This window comes from Gymnoscopelus microlampas (assembly GCF_963454915.1).
Source record: "Gymnoscopelus microlampas genome assembly, chromosome: 11".
Taxonomy (NCBI): Eukaryota; Metazoa; Chordata; class Actinopteri; order Myctophiformes; family Myctophidae; genus Gymnoscopelus; species Gymnoscopelus microlampas.
The window spans coordinates 37443328-37466046 of NC_139948.1; the positions used below are offsets into that span (position 1 = coordinate 37443328).

Genomic DNA, 22719 nt, shown 5'->3' on the forward strand with positions numbered 1-22719 from the left:
TTAATTGTCCATCCCTACATTCCAGTAATGATTGCATTACAAAAATATAAAAAAGGGACATCATAGAAGCCCCACCAAACACCACCGAAATGATCTAACTCGTAGGTTTTATGAACTTTAAGGGTTGTAGGGATTTAGGGCAGAAACAATATGCTATCATGTCCACATTGGTATGATGTGGTGTGATATATCAGTGTTTCTCAACCTTTTTGGGCCAGTGCCCCCTATCCAATATCCAGGTCCCTTACCGGACCCCCACACCCAATTAAAATGCAAGCTTTATTTTTTATTGTGTATTGTGTCTGTAATGTAGAAAACACGATTTCCAAATATCAGATTGTATGTGATTATTACACCAGGATAGTGACATGATACTGACCATGATACTGACACCATCAATATCATGTCAGTATCATGGTCAGTATCATGGTCAGTATCATGGTCAGTATCATGGTCAGTATCATGTCAGTATCATGGTCAGTATCATGGTCAGTATCATGGTCAGTATCATGTCAGTATCATGGTCAGTATCATGGTCAGTATCATGTCAGTATCATGGTCAGTATCATGTCAGTATCATGGTCAGTATCAGGTCAGTATCATGGTCAGTATCATGGTCAGCGCCATGGTCAGTACCATGGTCAGTATCATGGTCAGTGTCATGGTCAGTGTCATGGTCAGTATCATGGTCAGTGTCATGGTCAGTGTCATGGTCAGTATCATGGTCAGTGTCATGGTCAGTGTCATGGTCAGTATCATGGTCAGTGTCATGGTCAGTATCATGGTCAGTGTCATGGTCAGTATCATGGTCAGTGTCATGTCAATGTCAGTATCATGTCAGTATTAACCACCACCACCCCCCCCCCCCCGCCCCCATTGAGAAACACTATTCTATATCATGTATGCACCAAAATAGTTTTCATGGGCCCAGAACTGTACAATCTGTGAGGTGTCCTTCACTTCAACAAAGAGGCTGTCTCCTTCGAACAGGTGGAACACTCCACCCAAGTAGCTGTTTGATCGTACCTGTCCTTTTCCTGAGTTGTGGGAGGATTTTCTGGACTGCAGAAGGGTTATGGGTTTACCAAGGTAACGTGGTGTATCAACCTTGACACAGTGGTCAAATGCATCGCGTTCCGTGAAGAACACTTTGGAATAGACGTAGTAGTAGCCCTCCTTTTGAATGACAAGTTTTTCATCTTTTATCTCCATCTCATAGAGGATGTCTGCGTCCATGCTCCATGACATGATCTTAACTCCGCTGGCCTGTGGCTGACTGGCTGTAAAACAGAGAAGATAATGGTCACAGATTGACATCATACACAGTAAAATCAGAGCATTTTCTTTATATAAACTGATTAAAATGGAATGGAAACAAGTCCCCAGGACTTTTTTGTATTATCCTTTTAGCCTAAATGTCTGACTGTACCTCGTTCTGACTAATAAAGAATTCAATAAATCAATCAATCAATCAATCAATCAATCGCGGATTATTTGTGGTTGTGAACCTTCTAGTCAATGATCAATGAGCTATGTATCAGATATCGAGGGAAGAAGGTGATGAAATATCAATAATCACTCAACAGTGTGTGATGGTACTAATCCACCCATATGAGAGCAAAACTTTGAATGGTAAAGATCTCACCTTTCAGGTGTGCAACAGGTTTGGAAGGCAGGACCACAGGGTTTGGTCGTTTAGTTGGTGGTGGAACAGCTTCTGTGTTGGGAACAGGAATGCATCTTATTGTATATCGTTGCTGTTGGCACAAACCTCATATCTCCATATTGTGTCTCCAATGTTTTTCCCCCCGTAAATTAATGCCCTGCTTCATCATATAAGAGTGTCACTCAAAAGTAGTAAAAATAGCCGATATACAACCTCAAACAAGCACAAGAACAGCTTGTGGATCGCCTATTTTCAATATTTAAAAATGGTTTCAAAATAATAATAAAAAAGGAACGGTTTTGGCCAAGGTTTCCACCCGACAGTAACAATATGATGAACGTAATTAATGGAACAAGGAAGAAACAGAGACTGACAAATACGTACCTCCAATAACTTTTGAAGCAGTTGCTGACTCCGCCTAGAATGGGAATGAAAAGGGATTACTCCTCCTTGATACAGCACAATATGCGTGTGTGTGTGTGTGTGTGTGTGTGTGTGTTTGTGTGTGTGTGTGTGTGTGTGTTTGCGCGAGCGCACGCACCTGCGTGCGTGCGCACAGTATGTGTGTGTACTTGTTTAGCTATACATCTGGGGCCCAAAGTATCCCACATGGATAGTAGCCTACAGCCAGACAAACCTAACCTTATGGGGACATTGTTTTGGTCCCCATGAAAGGGTAGTTTTGATGGCTAAGAAAGATGTTCAGAGCTAAGGTAAGGTTACAATTAAAAAGACTTGCGTTGGGGTCAAAGTTAAGATTAGGAATTTAAAAGTTAGATTTAGGGGATTGGGTTGGGTTCAAGGTTAGGATTAGGTTTAAGGTTAGGGTTAGGGTTAGGTTTAAAGATGGGCAACATGTTTTGTTTTCTTTCTGATTACTGTACTGTCATTTTTGATTAACATTGCATCCTAAAAGCATAATATTTCCCAAAAAGCTAGAATCCAGAAAACAAAGAAAGAAAAGTAGATCACAGCCCCCATGCAGCAAACAAGACCACCTCTTTCACCCTGCCCACAAACTCGGTTTCCACACATAAGGAGGACCCTTAGTGAGTGGAAACGGAACCTATGCAGTATTGCAAAGGCACCTGACCAGACATCGTCACGGAACATCGTGCGTGCCCTTTAGAACGTAATTTCTCCGAAATGAAGTTACGGCTAAGATACTTCTCCATCTCCACTCCATCCTCTTCCTCATAGTGAAATAATTTCACCATCAGCACTTTTAAAAGAAAGAGTAGGAGGGTCACTTTCATTTCCATCTCAAACGTCATTCATTAAATGAAATATTACATAAGGAATGGAAAGTGAAGGCCCTCAAGTCACAACTTCTTTCACTGCTGAAATATACAAAGTTATTTTGAATTGTCAGCGTTTTGTTTTGCATAAAATAGTATTATGACAAAAATATACAGTAGTCCCACACTTTGGGGCAGAATCTGATTGAATCCTAGAATGATGGAATGTAGAGTATAGCTGATGTGGCACATGCATACACATTTTTCTCTCCATCAAATACTGTGTGCTTTACAGTATTCTAAATGATCAATTCATTTGCTCAGTTCATAGCATAATCGGGGAATTTAATTCGTATTGTGTAATGTTCTTGTTGGTTCAATAATCAACAACAATTACTGTGTATGGCATGGCATTTTATGTTATTATGTAGATTTGGATGATTTTTTGGGTTGTGTCTTTGCTTGTGAGCTTGTCTTGTCTCTTCTGCTGCTAATGTACAAGTTGTCAGGCAGAAAACCTTGTAGAGTATGCCCAAAATCCTTACTTTTCAGGAAACCTGTGTTCCAATGGATCCAATGTAGTTATTAGTTAGTCACAAGCTCTTGTTAGTACTTTCCATATGTATAGATTCTACACATACTGTAGAACCACTTACAACCTGGCTGAAAGTGGATTGATTTGAAAATGATCAATGTTTCAAAAATGTTTCAACAACAGCAGCTCTAGAAGTAAGTGAGCTTGCAGATCGGCTGTTTTGGCTATACTTTTGCACAACATTGTAAATAAAACAGAAAAGGGTCAAATATAGAGACACATTGTTTGAGCCAGACAGCACCGATATCTATGCTGTTTTTATAAAATATGACTTTAAAATAAGGTGTTGGACAAAAATAAATATTAAAGTGAAAGTGAGACTCTCAGCTAAAGAGAGTGACCCCCCCAAAATAATCATATTTGAACTGGGGACCCTCCACCCTCCACCGTTTGGAATTGTATAGGAGTTGAGGCATTACATTTAGTTTGACTTGCTTCCACAGATGAATATTGTGAAAAACAATATTCATGCGAGGCGTTGTTAGCTTGCAGGGCTATTTGAACAATGTTTGCCTCTTTCATATATTATTTGACAATTTGGCCAATGTTTCACCAGTTTTTATAGAATAGTTTGTTGATTACTTTTGATTCAGTAAGTCTTTTTTCATTTCATTTCATTTTAAAAAAAGGTATTAAAAAGGTCTTAAAAGTCCTTCAATTGTCACTTTACTGTCATCTGTGGCACCCCCCCCCCCAAAAAAAAAAGAAATCATGTGGGGGTCCCCACCCACAGGTTGAGGGTCTATAGGGAGGTGATCCATACACTACAGACAATGTTAGCACTTACCGGGCCAGGGTGGTAGAGACGATAGATGAAGCAGGCTTCGATGGCCATGCCGAACAGTGCCATGCTCACCAGGAAGAACAGCAGGGTCTGAGCCACCTTGGCACGCCGTGGTGGACGCTTGATCCTGGGGGGCATCGGAGGGTAGGCCCCATGGCTGTCTACCACAAACACAGAGGGATACTGGGCACTACTACCCTGATCCATGGCTTCAGTATCTGTTCTACTTCTCAAACGGGAGATGTACGAAAAGAAGAAATGATCATCCAGGAGAAGGACGCGTTTACGTCGTAGTCCGAGAGGGGCTCAGGGGTCTGTGACGAGAAATGAAGACTTCCTCGTAGTGAGAATGAGTATGAGTGTGTGGGTGGGATCGGTTACAGTCGGTTCAAGATGCAAGGCGACTCAGACAAGAACTGTCAACCACAGATATATATACGCAATACACATCCAACCAAAAATGTCTCACTAGAGAAACCAGAGAGAGACACCCCTAGGCTACGTGCTCACAGCAGGGGCAAGTAAAGCAATCAAAATTATTAACAAATGCATCCACAGCTACAGAGATTTAGGACAAGTCACACCACCAAGGTAAAAGATGAGCGTATTAAATTGAGAGACGTATTAAATGTACAATGCATCTTAACCTCCCCCTTTACGGCCTCCCACTTGATAACAATGTTGAAATATCTCACATTTTTGACTTCCTTCTCTTTCTCACTACACTCACTTCCATTACGTGAAACAACTATGACATGTGTGACAGCTGACACGTGCACAGTACGTATTTACGGCAAGCCACCTTTTTGTTACATGAAAACATTTGTGTTCTTTTATGTCTTATCACTTGGTATCAGGAAGTGGTGAAATGAACCCCAATGTATGGGGCTGCAGGATTTATATTGGTGTTTCACAACCCTGTTGTGACAACAGTCTCAAAGACAGTATCTCTGTCAGGCTTATAAAAGTTGTTTTCACTTTATGCAAAGACCTTTTCTGTAATCAGAATCAGAATCAGCTTTATTGTCACATCGCAGGTTTACAGAAGAACAAAAAAAAGTTTTCGTGCATAGTTCCCATCGTATCGTTATTATTTACATAGAAAAAAAGAAAGAGAAGAAGAATAAGAAGGGGGGGGGGGCAAGGGGTAAAGGAGATCAAACCAGAGAACAAAGAAAAAATCAAATAGTTGCACCATGAGCATGCGTGCATAAATGCTAATGCAGACGTACTTTACAATGGTCCTCCTCAGACGGCTGTTGTCTGGCTAGACTTTGGTTCAGTCTTCTCAGAAATGACTGATGCATGATCCGCTGGACTTTCTCTGTTATTTCCCACACGAGATCTCTAATGGGGTGGGGACCTATTTGAAAAAATGTGCAGATCTACAAGCTCATCTGCTATTTTCATCATTTTGAGAGAAAATAAATCTGGAAGATCTTTGAATTCCTACTATAGATGTCTACTATGACAGGGGTCTTCAACAGGGGGTCCGGGACCCCAAGGGGGTCCTCAGAGTTACTACAGGGGGTCCGCCAAATCTTTGTGTGATAGGATTTTTTATTTTACCTTAACCACTTGAACCCTAGTTTCCCTTTTCTGAGGAGAACTTTGGCCAAAAATAGCAGATCTACAAGCTCACAACGCCTCACACTGCGAGGCGTTGTGAGCTTGTACATCTGATATTTTTGGCAAAGAGGTATATAGGTGTAGAGGGGGAAAACATGTATATAAAGGGGGTCCCTGCTTCATCTCTCTCTCAGCTAGGGGGTCCCTGGCCTGAAAACGTTTAAGACCCCTGTACTATGACATTATAGACAGTATACAGACCAACGGCTAAACCTTTACCAAAAAAGGTCCAAATGCCCATCCCTAATGGGCATAAAAGGGACACAAACAGACAGAAAAACGGTTACAACGGGTATTGCATAACCGGATGGGGAATGCATTTCCAACTTGAATCATTCCCGATTAGGCCGGTGCCCAGCAGGATTTATTTTTTATAATTGTTTTGTGTATATTTTGAAAATATAGTTGCGGGAATCATTTATTTCTATAAAAACATTTTTTTAAATGTCCTACGAATGGAGCCCGGGCTTACAGACAAAACTGTGGTATTGAGGATAGATTTAAAGACACAATTGATTGAAAGTGGTGCTTCTTAACCTTGAGGATCAAGTCCTGGTAACCACATGAAACATTATATTCCTATTCTGGGCAAACTGTAGGCCCGGGGACCATTCATCAAAAATAGGCAGTTATTTGGTGAAAACAGTTGATCTACAAATTCATGACACAGTGCATTATGAACCTGTAGATCGGCTGTTTTGTTAAGACTGTCAGGAACTGGTGTCAGGACCCAAGTGCAGGAACTCAAACTTGACTTGAATGATACAGATAAACAATCTGCGCATGCACACACACACACACACACACACACACACACACACACGCACACGCGCACGCATGCATGCACGCACGCACGCACGCACGCTCACGCACTAGGGCTGGTAACTTTCCTCAGAAATTATATTCAAATATTGGTCTTAAAAATTGGCAGATATTCGAATATATTCGAATATAATTATTATTATCATTATTTAAAAAAATATTGAATGAAAAAATTAAACAGGGACAATACAAAAAACAATGTATCAAGTGTTCGGATCCAATAATACATTGTTTTTTGTATTGTTCCTGTCAAATAAACATGATTTTTTTTATTTTTATTCAAATATTAATTTTCATATTCGATTATACATATTTCCCCCATATTTGAGGAATATTCGAAATTCGAATATTAATTTACCAGCCCTAGCGCGCACACACACACACACACACACACACACACACACACACACACACACACACACACACACACACACACACACACACACACACACACACACACACACACACACACACACACACACACACACTTAACATAACTTACACAGACTGTTGTAACTAACACAATAACTGAACTCAAACATAACACTCGCAACAAAGAACCTCACACACAACTTATGACCCAGCACTGAGCTAGCCTGGCATGGACAGACTAATGTCACTGCGTAGATATTAGTCTGGAATCTCTGTGCGGAACTGCATTTCCAAGGGGCTGATTAAAAAAATGCCTCTGATGATAAACCCGTCCCTCATTTGCATACTGGGCCCTGATTGGTGCCACACAACTTAGGGGGCAGCGAAATCCAATCACAACCAAGCAGAGACCCAGACCAAATCTGCAAAGGGTAATTACTTTTTTTTCTTTGCAATGGCAGATTCGTCTGGTTTCCAGGCTAGCACTGAACACACACAAGAACAGAAATAAGACAGTCTATCGTCTTTATAGTCTCAGGGTCTCGTGACCCAACCAGGCTCAGCTGGTCCTCACAGGTGACAGCACTCAGGGCAATCAGACTCCTGGCCTCAGGGAGAGGAGAGAGGAGACTGGCTGAGGGGAAATAGGAGCAGGAAAACAGTTACATCAGAGACAAAACAAAACAGAGGCACACCTTACACAGACAGAGGCCATGATCACGACAGAAAGGAGGGGGGGGGGGACCAACAACAGACCCCTGGGGACCCCTGTCAACTAAGTAGGCCTAGATAGGGTTTAATTGGTTAAAGCCTAATATACTCCATCACACAACAGTGTTCCTTGCCAACAAGAACTGATCCTCAAGCTAACAATGTGACTCGTCTTACTGTCCCTCCGGAAGAACATTAGCAATGAGCAGAGCACACAGTAACATGCAACTTGGAACAAGCAAATGCGTGACTCAAGCAATACTGGATTTTGCACTTTATTCCACATCAACTGAGATGTCGATGATGATGTTACTTATCCAGCTTTGCTGAGCACTGGTCAACATAAGTCCCAACAGAGATCTCTTATTAAAAAGGTTGCTATTGAGATGCATTTGTTAGGAGATGACTGCTTCAGGCAGAAAGGCGGGGTTTAATGGTGGGATTTCATGCTCTGATTTGTTGACTATGTCAAACATTATCTGTGAATGGTTTAGTAATAGCAGCAGTGTAACAAAAAAAATGTTTCAAATGTGTCTTCAGATGGCAAAATAAGTGCAATCTGAAGTGCAATTTATTCAGATAATCAGAACGAGCAATGGCCCTAGCCAGCGTGCTATAAATCCCCCTCACAACCCCTGCTTGCAAACAGAAAAAACACTGAAAACCACTTCCTCTGTCAGTGTCCTCTTTTCACTGACAGAGCTTCTCTATGTTGCACACACGCGCACACACACACACACACACACACACACACACACACACACACACACACACACACACACACACACACACACACACACACACACACACACACACACACACACACACACACACACACACACACACACACACACACACACACAGACGGACAGACAGACAAATAAACATGAACACTGAACTAATGCCTCCCCAAAACAAAATAGCAAATGCAATTTATACGGAACTGGTCTGGCTAGAGAGCTGGTTGTGAGGTCATTCCACTCTGTAGGGAAGTATACTTTTTTCAACAAATGTGATAGAGAGACCCCGGGTGGAAATTCCCTTTAAGATTCAGTAACGAGTGGTTTGTAGAATGACTCAGTCTCGGAGAGCAAAGCTGGGCATCCACCTGTCATCATGAGCAATGGAAAGAAACACTTTCTTTGCCGGTCCAGACTAGACGCTTGGGGGGGGGGGGGGGTCAGTGCATGCAATCATACAGAGATATTCACTTTTAAGTAATGAATGGTTATTATTAAAGATGGGTCTCTTACGTTGCTTCGGTCATGATCAAATACATTTCTGTAGACCTACTTTTTGCATTTTAGATAGATAGACACCATCAATTATTAATAAAAAGTATACTAATGTATACACATCATCCTGCCTGATACAGAATGAGAAAGAAATTAAGCATAGATAAGCAAGCAGAGTTATGAATGACATCAGCACAAACCACAGGTAACGTTACAGATGACAACAGAGTGCATGTTACAATAATTGCATACCGCCATATGAGTCACAGAAAGTAAATTAGTGTTGACCCTTGCGTGCATCGCTGTACATTCTCATAGCAGCCGGCACAAAGGACTGACAAAGTCCCTCCAACCTCATCTCGGGGTAAAGGAACAAATCCTTCCATCCTCTTGCTCTTCCATCTCCGTGTGGAGGGGGTGGGAGTGGCTGGCCCTGATGGCCTCGAGCTTCCTCTGTAAAGTCACAAGTGTTTCCTTTCTGTCAGGTAAAGTTGTCCCTGGATCTGGTGCCATTATTTATGGTCCTCCCATAAGGCAATAACTCCCAGCCAACATGCCACTTGAAGGGACAGTTCACCTCAATAGCCTCAGTGTCTCTCTAACCAGACCACCAGCGGAAGCACCCAGGATGCCCGACACACACTCCGTTACCCCTGACATCTTTTCAAAGTTGTCCACTCCCTCCCGCTGATGTGCAATTCCCCCAGTACAGACTGCACTCCACTCTCCTCCTTGCTCAAGAAGATTGTTGAGGATTTACTGCCTGTTAAGGGGTTAGAGTCTCATCAGCTGCCACAGGCGGTTCTTCCCCTGACCCGCTACTGCTCATCTAGCTGTCGTCTGATCCTCTGACAACAGCATGGCATTGAAGACAACATCATCATTCTAGACATGTGTCCTCTGTTCCTCTGACCACAGCACGACACTGAGGACAACATCATCATTCTAGACATGTGTCCTCTGTTCCTCTGACAACAGCACTGAGGACAGCTTCACAGCCACAATGGCCCAAGGAGGTTCACAGTCTCCCAAAGAGCAAGTTGATAAGGCCCTAAACATATACAAGCATGCAAACAACTACTTACGCGCGCGCACACACACACACACACACACACAGGCACACAAAGAAAAGAATTCCAATGCACTCCGTCTCATGTGAAAAAAATTTATGAATTTATTTAGAGCAAGGCTAATCTCTCAAGAACAGATCCATCGCTGCGCTTGGATCTGTCGGTAGCCGTGTTGACAACCCGTGCACATTGGCGTGGCGTGGGCATGCCTTCAGATCAGGAAGCAGGCCGCGCTTTACCCAATCAAATGTAGTGGGCGGGATTTACATGTGTGCTGCTCAATTCCCACTGGAAACAAACCGAAACTCATTTAACAATAGCGTCCTCGGAGCAGACAAAACCACGGAAAGTTAGTAACATTTCAACTTGCTCTTTCATCATAGAAACAAGTGGGCTTATAACCAAAACGATCCATGTTCTTTGGGAGAAATTGTGTTAGTGTTCCGTGGAGAGCAAATGAGTATGACCAGCGCGTTTCGACCTAGAATGTCTTCATCAGGGTCTATCTGGCATTTTGGCTAATCAGTCACTTAAATACAGCTGTGGGCGATGTTTCAATCATGTCAGTACGTTATTATCACATTTAAATGACGCACAATTGCCAAAATCAAAAAGCAGAACCCAGAGTAATGACGTAATAACATACTGACATGATTGAAACATCGCCCCACAGCTGTATTTAAAGGGGCTACACCATGAATTAAAAAAAAATATATTATATATAAATATTGCCCCCTAATACGTTTTAAACAGGTTGTAAGCCTAAAAAACATCCAGATATTTTTTCTCACAATCTGACTGTCTGTCATTCCAAGCTTTTTCAGCTGCAATACCAAAACGTCCTATTGGGCAGGGGGGAGCTACTGAGCAATTCTGTCTGGCCATCGTCAATGCAAAATCAGTGCAAGTGACATCACTTGCACAGCCATTCTGAAATGGCCTGTTCAGACACGCCCATTCAGGAAATCCATGAAATGAGCATGAATGACTGAATGTTAAAAACAAATATTTTTTGGGGTACAAGAGACACTGGGGAGCCCAAAAAATACTAAAAACCTAAAAAAAAATGAAATTCATGGTGTAGCCCCTTTAAGTACTCTGAGTGTTGCTTTTTGATTTTTATTTTATTTTCATTTATTGGGGCAATTGTGCTCATTTGAACTGTCATTTAAATGTGATAATTACGACATGATTGAAAGCTCATAGTGCGGCACCGAGTGCTGAGCTATGAGCTTTCAATCATGTTTTGTTTTTTTTTAAATCGTGAAAAAATATATTTTTATTTTTTTGGATTTAGAAAACATTTTAAGAATCGGACTCAGGCCTTAATGTATTAAGACATATAAGGCTTATTAGCCAGGGATTCTTTTAAAGGTTTAACTGAAATCTTACATACAGTACAGTAGACAACTCAGAAAGGATGACTAATATGGGTGCTACAGCGATACTAGTGATCTGTTATGTTTACTTTACTTTATCGGTTGTATCTGTCAGAGAATGTGTAACCAAGTGTGACCAAATGGACCCGTACAGTTTACATAATGCACATTCTCTGAGTTAAATTAACACCGCAGGATTTAACCTGTGAAAACTCTCCAACATACAGTAGGCCTAGTAGACGACTCATCAGACGGTATGAGTAATATTGGGTGCTATAGTGATATAGGTCTGTTGTGTTTACTGTATCTGGTTGTTTTGGATGATAAGTGTGTGTGTGTGTGTGTGTGTGTGTGTGTGTGTGTGTGTGTGTGTGTGTGTGTGTGTGTGTGTGTGTGTGTGTGTGTGTGTGTGTGTGTGTGTGTGTGTGTGTGTGTGTGTGTGTGTGTGCGTGTGCGTGTGTGTGTGTGAGACAGCAGAGAGCTAGACAGCAATGGCACCAGCGTAAAAAAAAAAGTTTGTCCAGAGCAAACTCATCGACGCGAGGACGCCTAAACGAACGTCAGCCAGGCGCCAACGCGTCGCCACCGCGACCGCCTGATTTGCCTGGCCTTACTCATAAAGAGATCGTGCGTCCGCCACTGCTGTAACTAAAACACAAGCAGTAAACACGGCTGATGTCAGGGATTACACCCTGCAATGGCGCCGCTATGGTCCCACCATAGGGTGTCCTCAACATATTCTTTACGACCATAGCCTCAGATCTGGTTGTAAAACTACCCCCTCACTCTGGGAGCTACGGTAAAGAGTACGGTATGTTGACTCATTTTACGAAAAACAAAGCCGTGGCCGGGTAGAGTGAACTGGAAAACCGCAAGGTTTCCCAGTTCGATCCCGGGCTGGGACGCTCCCCTAGAGTTAGTGTCGAAGTGTCCTTGAGCAAGACGCTGAACCCCTAATTGCTCCCGATGAGCAGGTTGGTGCCTTGCATGGTTTCCTCCGCCATCAGTGTATGAATGTGTGTGTGAATGGGTTAATGGCACAATCAATGTAAAGCGCTTTGGATAAAAGCGCTATATAAATGCACCATTTACCATTTTACCATTTACGCAAAGATGATTTTAAACTCTCCCCTGTGAAAACAGATGAGGTGTTTAAAAAATTGAGCGCACTACAACAACACAGAACCACAGGCCTCGACAATATCCCCTCCAAATTTCTAAAAGACTCAGCCGCCTCCATTGCTCCAATCATTACTCACATAATAAACCTCTCCATCATACAGGGACGGGTCCCTAACGACTTAAAAAAAGCAAGGGTGACCCCTCTGTACAAAAAAGGAAACCAATTAGACCCTGGTAACTACCGCCATATTTATATTCTTAGCTCCATCTTGAAAGTCATGGAAAAAATAGTCTACGAACAGGTCGATAAGTATCTTGCAGAGAAAAATCTAATTTACAAATTCCAATCTGGTTTCAGAACAAACCACTCCACTGACACATGCCTTCTCTATTTGAACGACTCTATCAAACAAGATGTCGACAATGGCAAATATTGCGGCATTGTCATGCTGGACCTCCAGAAGGCCTTTGACACCGTTAATTACCCAATTATGATCGATAAGCTCAAAGCAATATGTTTTGATGAAGGGAGGGAGCAAGTGGTGGAAGTAAACGGCACCCAGTCCCCTCCCAGTGACTTGTGGTGTTCCGCAAGGAAGTATACTAGGACCTTTACTGTTCCTGATATATGTGAACGATATGTCTTCAGCTTGCGACTGCATACTGTTCCTGTTCGCAGATGACTCGGCTCTGCTGGTCTCGGACAGGGACAAGCTGCAGGTTGAGAAAACTCAGCACTGAACTCAACAAGATCTGTATCTGGCTCTCCGACAACAAACTATCATTACACCTGGGTAAAACTGAATCCATCCTCTTTGGTCCAGTTCTAACCTTAGCAAGGCTGAGAGTTTCAAGATCAAAGTGGGTGATGATGTTATCACAAGAAAGGAGGAAATGACCTACCTGGGTTCCATCTTGGAGGCAAACCTCTCCGGTAACAAAAAACAATCAAAAAGGTCAACCAAAGAATACGCTTTTTGTATAGGATTGGAAGTCTAGTCAGTAAGAATACTTTGAAGATTCTTGCAGGGGCCCTCATACAAGGTTATTACGATTATGCATGCTCCTCATGGTATCACAACACCTCCAAGGGCTTAAAAACAAGGCTCCAAACATCCCAAAACAAACTAGTAAGGCTACTTCTTGGCCTCATCACAAAACCCATCTAACCCCTGCTCATTTTGCTAGGATTGGATGGCTTAGGGTTGAGGACAGAGTACAGCAACTTGCTATGGGCCTGGTCTTCAAGATACACCACAACATTGGGATCCCCCTGTATTTGTCAAAATACTTCCAAAACGTTAATGAAGTCCACGATCGTAACACCAGAGGCAGCTCCACGAATCATGTTCAACCCAGATTTGGCACAACAAAGGGAATGAACACGTTCTCATGCTATTCATCAAAAATGTGTAATGCCCTACCAAAAGGAGTAAAGGAGTGTAAACCCCTAGTCACTTTCAAAACCGCCCTAAAGATACACCTTCAGGAGGTTGCAATTCGAAAATGGCCCCTGTCTAAGTCTTAACATACAATTTGCACATGGTCATTATAATAATAAACACCGGACCGCTCATGGTCATTATAATAATACATGTAGAGAGAGAGAGAGCAACACTACAGTCTAGGAAACAAGGCACGCTCATTTATGGCAAAAGTACAAACGTATTGGCATCAAAATATACTTAAAGTAGAAAGTATAGGCTACTCCTTATGCCGAATGTATTATGAAAAGGCTTTGAAAAATGCTGCAATTCATTCACTGTGACGAAACCCCTCTTTCTGCGCCGAGTAGCGCACACGGGTTGAATGCGGGGTCTGTCGTCCTAAAACACAATCACCCCGGGTCAAAATCCAGCGACCATGGAACGGCCGTGGATGGCCCGCTGAAAAGGTGCGTGGGACGGGGTATTTTGGGACGACCGTTCCGGCTACCCATGGAATGAATTGATGAAGTAAAACTCAGCTGTTTGCGCTGTAGCTGCGCCATAATAATGTTGTTTTCGTTTATTTTTGTTCACGTATGCTATTAAAATAATGCAGCTATTGCAGTATTGGGCCTTAACATGTGATTAAAAAGGTATATGTATTTGGCCCCTTATATATAAAATAAATGTAAATCTGAAATCTGATCAGCTAGCTGATCAATAATATTGATCAGAAAAAAATCCCTGTCCACACGTAAACGCAGAAACGCATTAATGCGTTTCTGCGTTTATGTGTGGACAGGGATTATTTTTTTATCTTTGTCATGTGTCCTGGGAATCAGGGATTCTTTTTAAAAACGGAGGACTAAAATATCCGTTTAGAAAACGATCCATATAAATGTAACCTATAGGCCAGAAATCCTCGGAGCGTCCGTTCTCCTGGACAAATCTGGGCTTAACCATTACAGCCGGCTTATTAAATGACGCTATAGAATAGAATCATTCATTTTATCCTGCAGGAGCGAGCGCTTCTCAGCACCAGCCGTGGCCGAATTAGAGATTAGATAGGTCATTTTTGGACAATTCTGACAGTACTACTAAGCACGGACATGCGCAAAGGAATGCATGTATTCCAAACAGACAGGAGCGTTCGGAATAAAGTGTTTATATGGTCAATTCCGATTGGTATACACCGATTCAAACGGTATATACCACCCCTCCTAAACCGAATGAAAATGCATTCGGGTCAGACTGGAATGGAATATTCTATTCCAATTGAGGTGTTTACATGAGCATTTCTATTCTGAATGAATTCATTCATTCCGAATAGAAGTGCATTCATTCCGAATAAAACTGTCCATGTAACTGCAGCCAGTGAGTGGTCTAGTAGCCTACAGTGGTTCTCAAATCTCAAACAGCCCACGCACGCAAGCACGCACGCACGCACGCACGCACGCACGCACGCACGCACACACACACACACACACACACACACACACACACACACACACACACACACACACACACACACACACACACACACACACACACACACACACACACACACACACACACACACACACACACACACACACACACACACACACACACACACGTTGGTGTAAATTCCAACCTTTTAACTTTCGGCAGGCATACAGTAGTGTGAACGGCTGGAGACACACTCGCACATACAGACATACTACAGAGCGGGTAGCTAAGTAATGAATGATTATTATAGACCCCTTAACAGACGACGTCACACTGATAAGAACCAGTATGCGTGCAACCATTATGCACGCAATGAAACCCATTCTGTCAGGTCTCGCTATAGGACGCGCCTCACTAGCCAACACACAAGAGGGGGTTGGGGTGTGCTGAAACCAGCGCACCCCAAAACAACAGTTTGGGAATTGATTGTGTGAAACAATCACCTGTGCGTCCAGTCTCAATGTTAGTAAACAAATAATTGGTCTATTAAAGATTGGTCTTACATTGCTTCAGTCATGATCAAATACATTCTGTATGACCTAGTTTTTTGTTTTAATGGATGTATCCATCATTTCCCAATGCTAGTCAATGCAAGCCTGATTGTTAAAAAGTTTCGGGGAGAGGACCCCTAGCCCCCCCCCCCCTTCTCACAGTCAGATGTTGGCACAACTTGGCAGGCCTGGACTACATATGAAATGACAAATGCTATGCATATTTGGAACAACACGGCACGCAGATGAGATCACGCACGCACGCACGCACGCACGCACGCACGCACACACACACACACACACACACACACACACACACACACACACACACACACACACACACACACACACACACACACACACACACACACACACACACACACATGAATGGAAATTAAATATGACTGAAAATAAATAGTCGAGTATCAAAATAAGCCGATTAAAACAAGCAACTATACCAGTAAAAAAAACAACAACACAATTCTCCAATGCTTGGAGACAAGCATTAGTCGTTGGGTTGATTTCAGTATTTGTTTTTATTTGAAAGGAGACAGGACAGCTAGTGACTCACTCTTACTAGAGAGACAGTCAGGAGAGATGGAGAGTTGACATTACAGAGGTCGTAAGGTCAGGAGTCTAACCACTGGTTGCACCACTGGTTGTGTCCCACACAGGGGCGCCAGCTCTGCAGGTTTGGAGGTGGACAGACAGGTGGCCACCGGTCAGACTACAGCGCTATTGGGCTAATCTCTATTTAACTCATTTCAACTTTGGTCGAGAAGGTTCATGTTTTTCTTTATTTTTAAACCACAGTAAGAATATGAGTTGAGAGTAACAAACATAGTTTTATTAGCCTATGTATCTCGTATGAGCAAATCTCAGTAGACACAGGAATTAGCCTCTTAAGCAATGTGTTGCGAATGGATAGTGTCTAAAGTTTCTGCTAAACTCTGTGTGCTGACATGTTTTGCGCTTGTTATGGACTTGACTTTCGGGTTGGGACAAATTAACCAAGACGCTGAATTCACCATCTTATTACCTGCTGGCAAAACGGAATGTTTTTTCCAAACCACTGCGAAAAATTGGAGTATGGAAATAGAATACCAGGTAATATCTCTGTCCCTCTCTCTCTCTTTACACCTTGAATCAGTGGTTGGAGGTTTATATATAAATCAATAGTGGATACCATCCGCTGAACACGTGGAAATGGACTTTGATCAGGTTGTTTGTTTTCCTCTATTTGGTTCCTTGACTGCTGCAAGGCTGCATACAATCCGAGGTAAAGTTAAAGCAGTGGTTCCCAAACTGTGGGTCGGGATTCCCAGGGGGTCTCCAGATGACAGAAAAGTGACAATGTAAGGACTTTAAGACCTTTTTAATACCTAAAAATAAATAAATGAAATGAAAAAGACCACTAGGCCTACTGCATCGTAAGCATCAAACTATACTATAAAAACTGGTCAAATATTGGCCAATTTATCAAATAATATATAGGAAATACAAACATTTTGAAAATAGCTGATCTACAAGGGGTCGTGAGCTTGTAGATCTGCTATTTTCACAATAGTTATCTGTGAACGGAGTCAAACTAAATCTAAACGCCTCAACTCCTACAATTCCAAGTGCTTGTCAAGCTGGGGGGTCCCCAGTTCAAATATCATTATTTGGACACACACCACCACTGTCAGCACTAGATTAATTACTTACTCACCTTCTGCAAAGATGAGAAAGAGAACACACGTTGTCCCATAGGCCCACATTGTCTTGGTTTCAGAGAGCATGGTGGTAAATATGAACTTTTGCCCCAAAGTCTTTATATTCCATAATGTCCCACCACGTCCGTGTTGTTTACTTTTACTCATGCATGGGGAACGTAGGCTTGACTCAGAAATCTGTTTCCTTTCAAAACAATGCGCATTTCAAAATAAGAGTTTTTGTTGTAATCTATACTTGTAATGTGTTATGTGTATAGATGTATAGATAATTTATGTTTGTGTATGTTGTTTGTGTTTGTTTTTTATTGTGATTTCATGAGATTATATATATATTTTTTTTTAGGGGGGAGGTGGGGTCACCCCCTGCCTCGGGGCTCCATGCAAGTGCGTGGTCTGCCTAGTTCAAATATCCGCCCCTGCCTACCAGTGACATCATTGATGGGGAATCCAAGCCAGCTGATCTAGTATGAGAGTGACGACACTATCATAGACTCCCATTGTAAGAATAGAATGCAGAAATGCTCTTTCTATCTCAATGAGGAAGTTCCAATGTTTGGCAATACAGCCCATATTTCTATTTCTATTCCTGGAAAGTTAGCGTGCTATAATAGAAGGAAGACCTTTTTCTCATGTTAGTAAAAATCAAAATACAAAATTTGAAATCTTGTTTAGAAAGATAAATAAAACACCTGCTGTCACTGGTAGGTGGGTTTCTGAACTGTCCACAGCCCTCGTCTGAGACGGGTACACAAACCTTTTACCATTTTATAATGAGCATTAGTGAGGACCAATGTATATGAATATAGGTTGAAAATGGGTGAACTCGTGCTTTAACACGTCAGAGCACAGTGCCTGTACATACAGTAGGCTATTCAGACTCTTTCCCATCCCACTCCCCTCCACTCCAAGCACTTGGAATGTAGGAGTTGAGACATAAAAATTGGTTTGACACGGTTCCAATGCCTTGAGTTGCGAGGCGTTGTGAACTTGTAGACTATTATAATAATTATTATTATTAATAATAATATTATTTGAACTATTAAAAAAATATTGCCTCTTTCTTATATTATTTGATAATTTGGCCAATGTTTTACCAGTTAGTTTGTTGATGACTTTTGTTGCCGTTAAAAACTGCAGTTAAACACTTCACTGTCATCTGGGGACCCCCCCAAAATCATGTACTAGTCAGAGTGGAGCCTGCCAGGATTCCCAGGATATCCTCAAACAGCTGACACATTGCTTAGGGGCATGAACACTGGGCTGATTGCTGAATGGCTGTAATGATGGAGATTCCTTATGCAGACCTCTTTATCTCACCTGCTCACAAAGGGAAACCACACTAATGCTTGCCTGTGAAGCCAAGGGGCTGGTTCATAATGTGATATTATTCATAGATTTCTCACAAGGTCTGCTGATGGTGTTGTATTTTGGGAACATGGTGGCATTTATGGTATGATAACGTCCTAGCAATACTGGATAAAAATAACACAACAAAGCACAGCTCAGTTATACTGTAAAAAAGGAAAGGAAAGGGGGTGCTCGGAAGTTCAAAAAAGTGTAGCGAAGGTGCTCTTTGGTAGGGGACTGAAAACGTGCAACAAAGGGGAAAAAAACAAGGCACTCTTCTGGTGAAAAAGGTTTAAAAGCCTTTATTGATGTGGCTATTTCATAATGGAATTTGTTAAAAACTGGGATAACCTATGCGTAGCGACCTGCACGGCCTTCTTCAGCCTTCAGGGCATACTGTACAGTTCTGTGAGCTAACTTGAGTTCATGCAAAAGGTGCACTGTAAAATCCAATTGAACTCTGAAGGTTTTACTGTCCTGCAGGGAACTTGAATTTGAATATGAAAATCTGTTGCCTAGAGAGACAGATCAAGGCCTAGCCCCGGCCTGTGAGCTGGGTCTCTGGAAGGCAAAATAAGAACATGCTAGTCATGTGAATAATCTCCTTGATTTGGTATCAAACTCCCAAAATTCACCAGAACATGTATCTACTACGTTAAAAGGTTTCTGGGGGACGACCGCCCAGACCCCCCCCCCCCCCCTTGGGGTTTGATAAGTGCATGCAATCATACAGAGATATTCACTTTTAAGTAATGAATGGTTATTATTAAAGATGGGTCTTTAATAATAAAGAAATATAATAATTTTACTTAACTTGCTTCAGTCGTCAAATACATTTCTGTAGGCCTACTTTTAGCGTTTTAATGGATGACATTTTAAAATGTTAGTAAAGCAAGCCTGATAAAAGTATCAATACTCTGTTGGACTAGATGTCATTTCTGTGGGGGTCTGGTCAGTGCCCCTCCCCCCTCAGGGTAGTGAGGGTGCTGTAACAGAACACACCCATGCTCTGTCATATGACGGTGTATAAATCAGCCTTAGTAGTCTTGAATGCCCTGTGTTCTTCTTACCAGTATCTCTTTCTTTCCCCTACCAGGTGATAGCAGGGTCTGGTCTGGATGTGGGCTTTACCCTCATCTCCCCCAGCGGATATAAGCTGGTCTCTGACTTTAGGAGATCTGATGGGATCCACACGTAAGTTGTAGATTTCTATAGGGCTGGTTTTATTCTGCATACACTATAACAGTGGTTCTCAAACTTTTAAATTTCAAGGACACACCTTAACTCTTGACAGTATACAAATGGAACCAAATGGACCCATGAGGGTCCATTTGGTTCCATTTGTAAACTGTCAGAGTTACAGACTTGTAACGGTCATTTTAGAACCCCTACAAGGAACCCTGAGAGCCCCTGGAACCCACTTTGAGAACCACTGCACTATAATATCCTTATTTGCCAGCATGGGACCCCCAAAATACACAGCTAATGAGCTTTTAATAAGTGGTGTATCCTACAGACAGAGTCTGTCCTGTCCACCTCGTTCTTCTCTCCTCTTATACATTTCGGAATAAATACTATATTTATTTTGCAGATTGTCCCACTGATTTCAGACTGTCTGTGTTTCACTGAGTGGCGTGACATCAAGAGCAGTCAGGCAAAAATTGAAAGACTTGAATGTTTTGCCTGGTGCCTGTGAGGACAGTTGTACAGTATAATAATACTTTCAGTTGTTTTTGACTTTCAGTCGTTATTACATTTTGAAAAAACATCTCGTGTAAATGTGCTATTAAACCTAAAGCTATTAAACCTGAAACACAAGTGAATAAACAGGCTGAAATATGGAGAGACATGCCAGAAATGCCCTCTGCACAATGTGTGCAATTAAATCATCTTACGATAGCTCATCATTATGAGAGAGTATTCAGTCAATGTTCAGTGTTTAGGCAGTGAGGGGAGAAGTGGAGTGAAACGGTGTCGTCCTTTTCCCCCCAGAGTGGATCTCACCGAGGCCGGAGACTACCGGCTGTGTTTTGACAACAGCTTCAGTAAGCTGGCGGAGAAGACGGTGTTCTTCGAGGTGATCATCAGCAGTCAGGACAAGAGCCACGAAGAAGTTGAGGATTGGGCGGACGACGTGGCCACCCAGGACAGCATGGTGGAGTACAAACTGGAGGACTTCAGGGTGAGAGTCACTGGAACAAAACACTGTCTGCAACAGTGGTTCTCAACCTTTTCAGGCCCCCAAAATAATCATATTTCAACTGGGGACCCCCCCCCAACCCCTAGCAGTTGAGGCGTTCAATTGTTTGACTCGGTTCCACAGATTTGTGAAAATTTCGGCTATTTTGTGAAAATAGCCGGAACTACAAGCTCACAACGCCTCGCAATGTGAGGCGTTGAGCTTGTAGATCAGATATTTTCACAATATTTGCCTCTTTTATAATTTGTCAATTTGGCCAATGTTTGACCAGTTTTTATAGTATAGTCTGTTGATTACTTTTGATGCAGTAATGGTCTTTTTTCTTTTGTTATTAAAAAAGGTCTTAAAAATCCTTAAATTGTCACTTCACTGTCACCTGGGGACCACACCAAAATCATTTGGTGACCCCCGTGGGTCTCGACACCACAGGTTGAGAACCACTGGTCTGCAACAACAAAACTAATGTCATAGTTACCCTTTGATCTCTCATACTGTACCACAGGTCCATTTGTACACTCTGAACACTGAGGATTTTACTGTGTAGCTGTCACCCGCACCGCTCTGATCTGATGTTTGCTGCACTTTTCCTGCGTATAGGCAACCATAGAAACCATTTACTGGCACCTGGAGAAGAGCCGGAAGGTCCAGACCATGCTCCGCGCCTTCGAGGCCCGGGACCGCTACCTTTTGGAAGACAACCTGTGGCGTGTGTCCTTCTGGTCATGTGTCAACCTGCTGGTCATCCTGACCGTAGCCGTCACTCAGATCTACATGCTGCAACGCCTCTTCGAGAGCAAGAAAAGGGTCTGTTCGTAGCACAGGCCCTCGACAAGTGTGCTTACTGCAGAGCTGCAAGACTTAAAGACTCTTTTACGTAACCGGAAGACTCGCCCCAAAACACGCTCGCCCCATTTCCTTTTGCAGACCGCTCGCCCCCAGCGGTTCTTTTATTCTTGTATTTGTTTTACTGAGGATAAGGTTAGATTTAAGTTTAGGGTTAGGCATAGTTTTACTGAGGTTAAGTTTAGGAATAAGGTTAGGTTTTGGCACCGTTTTACCGAGGTTAGGTTTAAGCATAGTTTACTGAGGTTACATTAAGGAACACCTGGTGGCGACGGATTTGACCCGGGGCGAGCGTGTTTTGGGGCGAGCGTTCTTGTATTCCTATTAGATAGATTATATATACTGGCAAAAACATTTCTTGGGAAAGAATTATGCCGATATTATGAAACACGGCTTGAAAGGAGCTACTAAAAAAAATGTTTTTCTCTGTAAAACTGCAATCTCTTCTTCCAAAATGGCAACACCAGAAGCGTGCCAAGTTTAGTATGAATCAAATTAGTTTTTTAATTAAAAACCTAAACTATGCCTTAAGCTCTAGTGCCAAACCTATTCATGCCAGTCAGAAGCACTGAATTTCAAGCCAGC

General features: G+C 42.3%; 2 protein-coding genes across 2 annotated transcripts; one reads left to right on the forward strand and one right to left on the reverse strand.

The window, feature by feature from the left end:
- Positions 1 to 875: 875 nt before the first annotated feature.
- tnfsf14 (TNF superfamily member 14) lies at positions 876 to 4850 on the reverse strand. The gene is made up of 4 exons (XM_084072746.1): positions 4287 to 4850; positions 2051 to 2084; positions 1646 to 1717; positions 876 to 1280 (listed from the first exon to the last, which is right to left on the reverse strand). The coding sequence occupies exons 1-4, from the start codon at positions 4488 to 4490 to the stop codon at positions 892 to 894; spliced, it is 699 nt and encodes a 232-aa protein (XP_083928872.1). The 5' UTR covers positions 4491 to 4850; the 3' UTR covers positions 876 to 891.
- An 11974-nt stretch (positions 4851 to 16824) lies between these two features.
- LOC311056259 (transmembrane emp24 domain-containing protein 1-like) lies at positions 16825 to 22460 on the forward strand. The gene is made up of 4 exons (XM_084072745.1): positions 16825 to 17136; positions 20188 to 20285; positions 21084 to 21273; positions 21889 to 22460. Exons 1-4 carry the CDS (start codon positions 16939 to 16941, stop codon positions 22105 to 22107), a joined length of 705 nt encoding a protein of 234 aa, XP_083928871.1. The 5' UTR covers positions 16825 to 16938; the 3' UTR covers positions 22108 to 22460.
- Positions 22461 to 22719: the final 259 nt, after the last annotated feature.